We start from the raw sequence: 13,171 nt of genomic DNA, 5'->3' as shown, positions 1-13,171 counted from the left end.
CACACACACACACACACAGGCACAGCTTTTGTGTGTGAGTTTGGCCTCAAAATCGGCAGGTAAGCAAAGTTCCAGTTCTGTAGGTTTGAGATCTCCACACAACATTTCAAAGTACATTTTACTTTGAAAACGAAAATTGGTTTATGTGGTCCTCTCTTACAGTCTGGAGATGTGCTGGTATGTCACGTGTTGGTTGTGTAACAAAGACACAAATTGTCGGTTTCTATGATGTAGGGATCTCCCGATGTCTCCCTGAGTCTTTGCAGCTCAGTTGACAGCTCCCTGCCCTAAATGAGTCATAAGTTAACTCAAACTATAGTTCTGCTTACAAGAGTCCTAAATTTAACAAGGCAGTTAGGTCCATTAGCTGACCATGAGGTTCATCAAAGGAATCTCCAAAAGAAGTTTCAGTTTTGGGTAGGCATTCGAATATCTTCTTATCATGAGTTGTCCATTCATCCACTACAGTGATAACTTCCTTTTTGTAAAAAAATACAGGTAATACCTTTTTTTATTAAATTCCCCAGGGTCTTCACAGTATATAAGTCTGGACAGACATGGATATGCAATCTGAGCGGTTGATGAAGGCATACAACTGCAAGATAGTATATTCCCTTAAAATTAATATTAGATTAATTATTGTATTGAGAGGTTAATTATATGAATAATAAATCTCTCATATACTTTATCATTGTCTCAGCTTTTGAATGTGTATGTTAAATGTTTAACCCTTTGAAATCAGAGCAGATTGACGTCAAAAACATGAGAAGTTCTAAGTTACAAGAAAATCTGAAATTTTGCAAAAAAAAGACAAAATAATTTAATGAAAAAAAATAACAATAAAACAAACAAACAATAAAACCAAAAACTAATGTAGATAAATCAATTCACAATAAAAATAAAAAATAAAAATATAAATTTTCTTCCCTTTTTTAATTATCTAATAATTTTCTTTCTTTCTCTTTCTCTCTTTCTCTCTCTTTATACCTGTTTTTAAAGCAAATCTTAGGGTCATTGTCTTTTCCTAATTTCTTACTATTTGTTGAGTTCTTCAAGTTGTTATTTTCAAAAGAAATCACATCTGTTTGCTCAGGTTTCAGAGGTTTAAATGCATGTGAAAGACATCGGAATGCAACGCAACAAAACAGGTTTCAAAGGGTTAATGTATAAAAAGAAATGGCTGACCATTATTCAGTGGTTACTACAATCTTGGTATTGACCAGAAAAATCCAAAACAGCTGCGCTCTGCACTGTACACACATTTACGTATGTGTTTGTGTCTCCATAGGAAACTGGCAAAGTCCACCCTGGTGTTAGTGCTGGTGTTTGGCATCCATTACATCATCTTTGTTGGGATGCCTCTTACGTTTGAGGGGCCGAGCTGGGAGGTCCGCATGTACTGTGAGCTGTTCTTCAACTCCTTTCAGGTACTCAGTTCTATCCAATTATCGTTGCACTGCAGCCTCTGAATCGTTATGTAAAAATCTGCCTGGAAACTTAACTCAATATTTGCCCTTGTACAGCACAGTTGCAAAAAAAGTTGTATCCAGCTCTACATTGATTTTCTGTCTTTTTACTGACATACATCTCAAAGCTGGCAGCTTAACTCAAACTTAAACTAAACAACAAATTAAGAGTCTTTGCATCACAGGCTGCTCTGTGTGCCACCCCTGTGGGCTGGCTCATTATAACCGTCAGCAATTTCATTTCAGGCTGTGTGACTGTCAGTGTCAGAGTCAAGCCTGCACTTCATTATTCTCTGAAGCAGCTTGATAATGAGTTTGATTCTGCGTCATAATTCAGCTCTGCCTTAGTTTAAGTGAGCAATTTCAAATCACGTGTTGGCATGACCTTTCCCATTTATCAACTGGATTACAGTTCATACCTAATTAGGCTTTATTTTTGACCCTGTCCTATGACATTTTTTTTACAATGCTGGGTAAATTTTTCCTCCCGTAATATTTTGAGCGTTTGTAATGAATACATTCTGAGTTAGATCTTAAATAGCTTCAATGTAATCAATGAATGAGGAAAAGACTGGTTCTATGGGGAAATTAAAATGGATGGAGTACATCATATTATGCAAAAATACTCACACATGCTCGTTACATGATTACTCATTTCATGTAAAATTCATTAGGGAGAAAACATTGCCATCTTACTGCACAAAGTGTTATAATAGCATTGAAAATGTATTATAACCCCCAAGTAGCAAAAGCAATAAATGTCAACCATAGTGGAACTGATCCTACAGCACCAAGTCCGCAGATTACATACTGTATATACTGCAGCTGGCTCACACTTCTCTAAGCCTTTTTTATTATTATTTTTATGACTCTGCTCTAGCAAAAGATGTGGCCATAGGCATTGTCTTTTAGGTTGTCTGTCTCATTCTTGTAAATGCGATATCTCAAGAACAATCAAAGTGAATTTCTTAGAATTCGGCCCAAATGTCCACTTGCAAGAATGAACTGATTAGCATTTGGTGGCTGTAGGTCAAAGGTCAAGGCCACTGTGACCTCACAAAACATGTTTTTTTGCCATAACTCAAGCAATAATATGCAAAATATGAAGAATTACACTCAAATATCTAATAGGACAAACAGTGAAATAATGGTCAGTCCTCTCTCCATCCTCTCTCTGTATGGCAACTACGAGCCCATAAGTTTTGCTGATACTGAGTTTCAGGTGACTGTTGTTGCACTTTGTGGTGATGCTCTCTATCAGTCCTCTATGCTCCTTTGTAAGGATAGTTTCCAAGAAAGCACAGCACATTTCTCATGGGAGATTATTCAATATAAGCAGACAACTTTCATTTTGCCAAAAATACACCTAATGCCTTTTTTAAAATTAAATTCCTTCAGTGTCTTCACAGTACATAAGTCTGGGCAGATATGGATGTAAACTGCAGGATGGTAATTCTAACTTTGATCAGTACCTTTTTCAATCAGGTCCTTTTTCAAATTCTTAGTAACTGAAAAAATTCTTAATTTTAAGTTATCTTTTTATCTTTGCACCTAGTAATTTAGTAATTGTTTTAAACTTATTTATCTTATCTCTTTCTCTTTTATTGTAAATCTGTATCTTTTATTATGTTTTTATATGTTTTTATACTCTAAACCACTTTGAATTGCCCTGTGTATGAAATGTGCTATACAAATAGAGCTGCCTTGCCTTGCCTTGCCAACTGCACACTGTTCATTCATCCATAAGTTTTAAGATAATATGTAATTTACCATGGCCCAATTATCCAGTCATGATCAGTCTTTAAAGTCTGAACAAAAAAAATTAGAAGGAGTCACATAAGGTAGGAGTAGTGGTAGTAGTCACACAAGGAGAGCTTGAAACAAATCAACCAAAAGAGCCATTAATATAGCTATTGTCATTATTCATGGATAATAGCCAAAAATGTGATGAGTACTAAAGAGCACAGAGTAGTGTCCTTACAAACAGGTAGAATGACTCATATCCACCATGTCCACTTTGAAAAGAAAATCTTTTTATAGACTAAATGGGATGACTGTAAATCACAATCAAGATCAGGTACCTGTGTCCTTAAATACCGGTGGGAAGATCTTATTAATACATGTACTTAAAACGTATGACCCATGCATAAATAATTATAATTAATCAAATTTCTTAAATTAGAAGCTGCAGATGGAGCACACTTAATCCTTCCTGAAACCTGACAGGTGCAGGTATTAATAACCCACACGGAGTGGAACTTAAATAACAATAATTAATGTGTTTTGAATGTGCCACAGTTTAAATAAGTTTTCTCAAAGAGAAAGAGGGAAACTTAATAAATACAAAGCGTTTTGTGATTTTGGAGAAAAAATGACTGTCTGTGTGACCAAACAAATGTGACGTGCCAGAAAAACGCTCAGCTGCATCCACCTCAGCATGACCACACTTGTTTGAAGCCACATGACTTCCGCAAAAAAATGAATTGGAAAAATGATGGATCTGCCGAATGACAACTGCCTTGCACCTGTGTGATAACAACAGATTAAATGTAGGAATGAATTGCATGTATTGAGGTCTATGTGACTAAAGGATAGAGAACCTCATTATTGATGGAACCAGAGCACTACAACATATTTTATAAGTATTGAAATTATGGCAAAAACAGCACAAGTAAGACTGAGGTTTGTTGTTAAAAGTCACTGTATCGCTTTACATTCTCCTTTTCACACCATCACAGCCAAACGACTCCAAGGAATTAAAAAAAAAGAAACAGCTCATCTCTGCTGTCAGCTGTATTTATCTGATGTCTTTCATCTAACTCATGCAAAGCACCTAGAGATGAGAACCACATCACATTGCTTTCATGAAAAGATTATAATGAAGAGACCTGCTCACATATGTGCACAATGGTGCTCACACTGACACTTTTATACTTTCTGATTTATGTTAGATCAGTGTTCCCTTCTTGTACATACAATATTTACAAAAGAAAAGCGCAGTCCCCAAAATATAAGGTTGGCACTGTGCATTCTGCAAACCACTGATAAGTGCACATTTCATATGTATGACACAGTTCAGGTTACATGTATATAAGCTGAGTTTGTCAACAGGAGGAGGAGGGGATGATGGATAGCATGACACTTTGGTGGGATGGCTGTCGAGCAGCAGACAGAGGGTTAAAAAAAATACAAAATAAAAAAAGAACATTTGGGACATTTACAGCTGTGTTTGCAACGACCAAACTAAGTATTTTGAGCTAAAATAGGATGTCTTAACCATCATAAAGTAGTTTTTGTGCCTAAACTTGGGGAACCTGGGGAAAAAAGGTGATGTCTGCATATTTGCTCCATGCCACACAGGATTGTTGAAGATGTTTCCAAACATTTCTAACATTGCTAAACCTAACCTCACATTAACCACAGTGTTACGGTTTACAGTATATAATGTAATGAATGTGAGGCACAGTCAGCCCCCCCAGCATGTGTGCTAGTAGTAATATTCCCACACCTATTGTCCTTATTAAACAGAGAAATACAACAATACATCTTTAGAATTCAACTTTCTCTCAGTAATGAAAGACTGATGAGGCTCAATTGCCTCGTTAACTCATAAAACTTGGTTACTCTTACGAGCAATATAATTATTAAATCTACTGTTCCAGCAATCACCAACCCTGGTTTGCCTGAAATAAATCCTTATTTCACCAAGTTAGATGTTAAAAACATGCTGTTATTCCCCACAGTCTCTGCCTGCTGGCTGCCGACTGTCCTGCAACTTAATCCTCCAGAACTAGGAGTCTTGGTGTCTTTCAGCTCAGCTGCCTGTTCCAGAGACCAGAGACTGAACTCTGGCAGTACGTGCTGTGCACTACATACGAGTTCAATAGAAAGAGGAGTGCCTGAGTTTATCACGGTATTGAAAAACATACCTTTGGGATTTCTAAGTACCCTGGTAAAACGTAATAATAGATACCGCTCAAGCCTATTCACTACATAAAATCTAAAAATGAAATACTAAGAAAGTTTCACCAAACTACTTCATCTAAAACATATCTGTGCGGTCGGGTAAGAACGTGTTTTCTCAGAAAGTGACTTTGTATATGCACTTGCTTCTGCAAGAGCTACAGTCGCTCATATGTTTGTATGTCTGTGGTTTCATCAGCTGTCAGTCCAAAGATCGTGCTCCCTCACCTCAGGCACAATTTCTCACCGGACAGCATGTGCCAAAATTCCTAATACCTCACTTTGAATAGTGCTGTACATCCAGTTATCTCTTTGCTGAAGCCACTCAGGTCCCCTGGGCAAATCACACATGCGCTTGTCGTCTGTTCCATTGTAAGCTGCCATAAAACTCCATCCCGATGGCTGTGGCCGTGCATTTCAAGTCCCTCATGTCCGAGGTGTTTACGGATCTAAAAAGCAGGTGCCAAACAGTCTTGACAATTTTCCTGTCTTTTTCCGCCTGTTCAGTCTGTCTGCTTCATTGATTAGCTCCCACCACTGCAAATCTCTCCCAGAGTTTAGTTGACCCATGTGCCTACCCAGACTTTTGCACTTTGACCTGACTTGTTGACATTTTCATCACAGATTGGAGGAACAGTGATAAATTACAGCCCAGCCATTTGGGCTTATGTAGAGAATCAGAGTTCTAATCCTTATATATAGTCTGTAGGGAGGTCCTGATCGGATCAGAAGGCTTGCTAACTGGCATGATCAATGCATTTTTTGAATGATTTGGATCAGTTATTTTTAGCACATACCCCACCCACCCTTTGTTTATATCTGCCATCACACAGGTGTCGTAAATTCATTGTGACTGGGAATGTTAATGTTGCTGAAGGACTGAGCACTGAAAAGCAGACAGACGAAATGGATGTTAGAAAAAGACAGTTTTTTATTACAATAGTGAAATGTGCAGGAGAATGATGGATAAGATGACTGAGGTGAGAGGTGATCCGTGTTCAGAGAGATCACAGAGTTTTTGGCAAAAAACAAAAACAGCAAAAATGGGAAAAGTAAGAAACAGAGCTGGAACCCCCGACAGTCATTCCCCGTGGCAACAAGAGCAGTTTCTCAGGACACATTTTGCTTTGTTTACTTTGTTATTTTGTTGAAAAAACAAATGCTGCACAAAGAGGAATTGTGATAAGAGCCATATAAAAATAGTTTTACTCCATTTAATTTGTGATTTTGCAAAACTAGAATAAAAATAAAATCATTTTAAAAAACCCTTAGGAACTGTTTGAATACAGACATTTTTCTGTATTGCACTGCAGAGCTTTTAAGCTATCAAGCATATACACTGGATTTATTTTAATAATGTTAAATTACTTAAAGTGTGCATTGTGCAGACAGGCAAATACGAGTATGGGATCAGGACTTGGTACCGGCAGATACTCAGTATGAAATGACTCAGATAAGGATCAAGGGCAAAAACTTGATTGGGACATCCGGGACGAGCAAACAAAAACCTCAGCAGCGCATTAATGTGGATTTAGGTTAGCTGTAAACATATTTAAGCCACTTGAAAAAGGGCCCATGTAAAAAAATCAATATTAGTCTAAGTGGAGGCTAAATTTAGAACATTTTCAACACTTCACCTTGCTGTCAGACAGCCCATTCCTTTGACTACATTTTCTCAACCTTTAAGTGCTGTATTCCTACGCGTAAGTGCAGCTGTGTTACGCTGCAGACCTCCTGAACAATGAACTTTATAGGAATTCTAGTTGGGGGAAGTTTTAGCTGGTTGCATTCTGCAATCCTCACCGCTAGATGCCACTTAATTCCCCTAATCTTACACACTGAACCTTTAAAGCCCAGCTCAGCCCAAACATGACAAGACAAGTTGCAACTACTTGCAATGAGCAGGTGTGAAACTTTCTGCTAGTTTAAATCAATGCAACTAGAGAAGACGGTGTATCGTCTCCATAGAAGTTCTCTGATCAAAAACAGAGAGTAGTTGAGAAAAGCAAACACCTGATAACAAAAAGTGAGTCACTCCCCATAGAACCCCCTGTTGGGGTCTTCAATGATGTTAGAATAGCACGATTCTTATTAAGACTAACCAGTGTACACTGTGTTGATTTATAATTCTCAGAAAGTCACTGCCTGGATGTTTCTCACCAGCATATACGTGCAGCAAGATTCTTACTCACCCACATGTGCAGAAACACACTGACATGGGCACACAACCTTCCCATAACCCTTAATTTTCACACAGACACTGTGTCTCTCCTTTTACTCTTTATTATAGTAGGAGGCAGGAACACAAGGTGACAGGTCACAAGAGAAACAACCTGAGATATTTTTTCTTCACAAGATAAGCACTACTTGAGGCAAATAGATAATTGTTGACCAGAACACCCTTATCATCTTTTTTCACAATAGATGGTGTTGGTATTAGATTTGGATAAGAATGAAATTTAATCAGTTATTGTTATATAGTCACATGATTGTTCTTACTTGCTCCTACTGAGATCTGATCTCACAACTTGCATGTCAATCTTCTCCTTTCAGGGTTTCTTTGTGTCCATCATCTACTGCTACTGCAATGGAGAAGTAAGTGGATAATTTTTTTATTTCAATGCCACTGAGCAGACAAAGGAAGCACTGCAAAACATTGCAAAACTAAAGCAATTTTAAAAAAGCAAACAAAGTGCTTAAAATATGTGTTAGGTTTCGAAAGAATCGCAGCCACAAAACAGGTGTATTTACTCCCGTGGCTAGCGTAACTGAAGGTCCGGCTGAGCAAGTAAAAAAGTGCCGGCCATTCTAATTCAGAACTTGTAAAATAGCACCGCTTTGTCAGTGCTTTTGGCATGAGAGTGTGACACCTTTTGTGTGTGCATGAAATGCTGTATGGGTGGTATCAGGTGTGAGCATAGCTGGATGGAACAGCATTAAATGCAGCAGGACAGCATCAGGTTAACAGGCTGGAGGGGAGGGGGGTTGGTGGATGGATCAAACAAGTAGATGGGTCAAACAAACCAGAACTGGATTCAGGAGTCCAATGTTTTCTTCCCGTTTGAATGTGACCTTTTTTGTACACCTACTCATGTGCCTCCTTCCCCTAACCATTCAGGACTGTGTCACCTAAGCTGTGCAAACGTGCATTTCTTGACCTCCTGGCGTGGACTGCAATGTGCTGTTGTTGCTCAAACATAACCGCATTCACCGTCATCCCACCATGTGTATTAATTGACATCACAGTAGCAGCATCCTGGAGCGTAAAGAAAAGATGCAGAAGGATACCTAAAAGGTAATATTTAGCTGTGGAAGTCCACTGTGACGACTTGGGATGAGAACGTGATGAAAAGTGACATCAACTACTCATCCTTTTTCCCCACTTCATCTGTTTCTTGCCTTCTCAAATGAAATGTGATAAAAAACGTGTAATGATATCAGTGATTCTCTCTGTCTCCCTCTACTATCTCATACAGTTTGTGCTCAGCACTCTCAAGGGGCAATCAGATAAGCCATTTCTGACAGTTTTATCTTCGCCAAACTCCCACTGCTCTTTCTTAAAACCTTTCCTTTTTTGCCTTTGTGATCCACATTTTATCCTGTGGAGCACTTCTTCACCCTCCAGAACCTTTCGGAACTTCTGCGACTCAAACAACTCAAAATGAAGGAGTTGATTTATATTTTCTGTTGAATCTGAGCTCCATAAAGCCTTTTTTTATTATTAACACTGGACCAGATGACTCATGCAATGTGAAAGGGTCTCAGCCAACATGTCGAATTAGCACCATACTCGAAAGTTCTGCACAGCATTAAGCTGCTCATAATGCATTGCTTTAGTCATTCGGCCCACACATCAGAGACTATAGCTGAACCTTACCACTATATCACTCTGCTAAGAGAAAACAGTAGACAGCTGTGTCCAGCAAACAAGCACAGAGAAGCTGAGTGTTTGCTACCTGCCATTACATTAAGTGGTGGTTGAAAATATGATGCCAGTGAGTACTTTTAAACAGGTGTCGGCAACCTTTTTGATACGAAATGCTGTATTTAAATGTTCTTGTTCATCAGTGTGTCATATCAATATAATATCAACCACTCTCTTGTCAAAATGCTCCATGAAACCTTTGACTATGTCATCACAGTTCGTTGTTTGAGGCATTGGTTTTAGACAGATCCTGTCCCTTATAGGCGGATATCTTGCGATGGCTGGCAAACATGATACGTCATTCACATCCGCTCATCAAGTGCAATGCTAGTTGCAACATTTCTGCTTGTGTGCATGTGTGTTTGTCCCTTGGTATCATTCTCCGTCCTCTCTAAATTCTAACGTTTTTTCGTGAACACAGCACTGACAGAACTCTTTATGAGGCTTTTTCCTCAGCAGCAATTTGCGGAGTTTGGTTTTGAAGAAGTGATTAGTCGATCTGATCAGAGCTGATCAGATCAGATCTTAGAATGAGAGGAGCAGCTACTGCAGAGAGGCAAGTGAAAGTAAACTTCAAAGTCTCCTACGGGCTGTGAGTTTTAAGCAATCTCATAAGTTTAGAGTGATCTACACTTTGCCACATGGATCTAATAAACTTGGTTATGACATCAAGTTTGATTTATGCAGACTGCACGATGACAACACCTATTGAATTGCAGGCTACAGGGTATGTCCCTCAAAATCAGTACTGAAGAACAAAACTGTCAATGTGCACCATCCATCTAAGCCAATGTAGTGGTAAGAGACAAAAAATAGACACAAGCTGTCACTGTAGTGGCATTTGTGTCATGTGTGTTGAAAAATGTCTGACGAAGAGGAGTTGCCACAAATAAATGAATGTTTTGGAAACCCTGTACTTCACGCATACATACTTCTTGCTAGTGTGCAATTTGTTAAACTACAGCATGCAATGGTGGCACAAATGCCTAAGGTTGCTGACACTTGTCACACTTTGTTTCTGGAGGACCAGGCACTGGCGGTGACACAGAGGAAAGCCAAACGCCATTCATACTGTGATGACATGGCTTCACACAGCTGATTTAATATCAGTGAAGTTTCTCTTTATTTCAGTTTCTTCTGTTTCGATCTACAGGCAATGTGTTGGTTCACTAACACTGTAATCTCTATGTTCAAAAAATAAAAAATAAAATTCAAATTGAATTTCCCTCTGTTGAATAAGAATAACAATGAAGCCCCTAAATGTGCACAGGGTAGAAAAAAAACTGAGAGAAAAAAAATTAGATTGTGAAAAAAATTTAATAGTAGAAAAAAAAGATGTTGAAAAAAAACTTTTGATGGTGGAAAAAAAGAGATGAAGATGAAAAAAAAAATCCATAGAAAGTTTCTTGTCCCCTGAGAAAAGTTCTTCTGGTGTACCAGCTGCCATATGAAATGAAAGAAGCAGAAGAAAATAACTTCTGGTCTAATCTCCAGTAAGATGAAAAAGACATTCTAATTTTTTCATTCATTAAATTAAAAAAAACTCCTCTTATGCATTCTGACATGTTCCAATAAAATTCTTCAATTATTTTTTCCTCCCATCCCCACAGGTCCAGACGGAGATAAAGAAAACGTGGACGCGCTGGAACCTGGCCTTTGAGTGGGAGGGCCCAGTGGTCTGCGGCCGCTACAGATACGGCTCAGTGGTTGTCGGCATCAACAACAACAGCACCAGCAGCCAGTCCCACCTTGCAGGAGGCGGCCCCTCCACCCGCTCCACCACGCTTGTTTCAAGCCGTGTTTATCGGAGCACAGGTCCTCCCGTGATTAGCATGCATGCAACTCTCCCTGGATATGTGATTAGTAACTCGGACCCATCCATACCTGAAGAACCTGAGGACAGCGACCCCAAGCGAGTGGATGATATTGCGCTGAAGGAAAATCTACCTGTTGTTAGTACCAGTGGAACAGCAGAGGAGGAGGAGGAGACACTGTAGCAGTAGTCTAATGTTAAAATCTGCAACAGACGCTGTTAAAAATGTTTGTAGGTGGAGCTCTGCCACCACATTAAGGAGGGAAAACAAAATATTTGAATATACAAGAACGGGAAAATTTCTTGAAACCCTCTTACAAAGAAGAACGTAAAATACAGGGTGAAAAAAACACACATTAATTGAAACTTGTGAACCTGACCTGCTGGTATTAAAAGCAAATCCACAGCTGCACATTTCACCCACCATTTGAAAATTTTCAGCCTTGATGTTAGATGTTGTGAATTCCTCTTGGAGATCATTTGCATATGGATATGTAGGAGTGTGTGGTGCCGAAAGGTCTATCAACAAAGAAAACACCTCTAAAATGGTGTTTCAGTATTGGTAGTTGGAATGAGCTTTTAGCTCGGCTGCTGTGCCGACTTTCTAAGACAATCACCTTCAGAACCTCTCAGGGAGGGCTTAGTGCTCTCTTCTTAAGAATGGAAAAAATACTGTTGCATGGACTGTGGGTCTGACTTTGTGAGAGTTATATGCATATTTCCAGCTGTAGTGGTGAGCACGACAGCTGAGGAAAGTGATAGGACATGGTTGGTAAATAGCACACGGTAAGTATAAACTGGGGGACACGGGTGGCTTCAAAACAAGCTTAATGTTTTTGTTGGTTGGTGGTTTCATCAGTATGATGGCTGTAGAAGAAAACTCATCTCCTGGAAGACATGATGAACCTTTGTTCTTGCCAACAATTGTACATAAAATCTGAGCAGTTCAGTAGATTACTGTAATTTCCTTCACATATTCCAAGCTTCATACACAATGTAAATTGCAGGCATTTATTTACCCCCTGTTGGGCTGAGTTACAATTCCAGCTGATGACAGTATCTGTCATGCAAGAGGAGGACGGCTCCTGATGAGTCCTTATTGTCCACGGTGACATGCTTGTACAGTCAGCAAAGAGAAACTTGGTAGTGGAATTAAATGGAATGTATGCAGATTTTTTTTTGTGTGATTTTTATGACCTTGAACTGCCGACATCTGTGGATGCACTTGCTGTGTTTACAGTCCTGCTTGTAAGCAAGGCCACAAACATTGTAACACTCAGTAACACATATGGTTTTTATGGCACATGGAGAGTGAAGTATTAAAATTCAAATAGTACTTTTGAGAATCAACTCATGCTGACTAGTGCTACTTTTGGTGGCTGCTTAAAAGTTAAGTGTCTTTGTGCATGCATGTTTGTCAGTGCAATAGATGCAGTGTAAGGATCTTAATTGTACACATGCCTCTTCTGCTGCTGCAGAAACATTTCAAAAAATCTGCTTGAAATGATTCCTTTCAGTCTTGTCTATGTGTTAAATGCATTTGGCTGTTTTTTCTCTGTGATGTTTGTTTGTTTCTTTCTCCCCCTTCTTTCCCCTCTTGCTTCATATTTCCCTCCTTCTGTTAACTGCTGATAAATGTTTAATGTTTTTAACAACTACCTGTTCAGGTGCTCTTTGATACTGTCAGCTGATGGATTGTACTGTGTGATAGGCTTGTGTGGTATGTTATATTTCACACCTTCATACCCTCCTGAAATTTCGCCAAAGTATACAGTATATGACGGTTCAAGTGTGCGGTGCTTAAACCCCCTCAACAAATAAAAGTAATATTCTTGCACATGTTTTCTTTATTAAACAGAGAAATACAACTGTTCACTTTTGAATTCAACTTTCTCTTGGTAGTGGAAGACCGACAAGGCTTAATTGGCTTGTTAACTCATAAAACATCCTTGTGCTCCCTTTATTTTTCTTCTGTGTCTCATTGTGATTCTTCGTAAAGTCATT

The 13,171-nt window shown here is 38.9% G+C and overlaps 1 protein-coding gene across 1 annotated transcript in view; it reads left to right on the top strand.

Annotated features, from left to right (window-relative positions):
• pth2ra (parathyroid hormone 2 receptor a) overlaps nucleotides 1–11,351 on the top strand; it is an 88,710-nt gene extending 77,359 nt beyond the window's left edge. The window contains 3 exon segments of the mRNA XM_042494693.1: nucleotides 1,289–1,427; nucleotides 7,983–8,024; nucleotides 10,965–11,351. Of these exon segments, the coding sequence (XP_042350627.1) occupies nucleotides 1,289–1,427; nucleotides 7,983–8,024; nucleotides 10,965–11,351 (568 nt within the window).
• The last annotated feature ends 1,820 nt before the right edge of the window (nucleotides 11,352–13,171 follow it).

Source organism: Plectropomus leopardus, chromosome 10 (assembly GCF_008729295.1).
Source record: "Plectropomus leopardus isolate mb chromosome 10, YSFRI_Pleo_2.0, whole genome shotgun sequence".
NCBI classification, from domain to species: Eukaryota; Metazoa; Chordata; class Actinopteri; order Perciformes; family Serranidae; genus Plectropomus; species Plectropomus leopardus.
The sequence above is the reverse complement of the archived record's forward strand: the minus strand, read 5'-3'. Positions and strand labels throughout refer to the sequence as shown.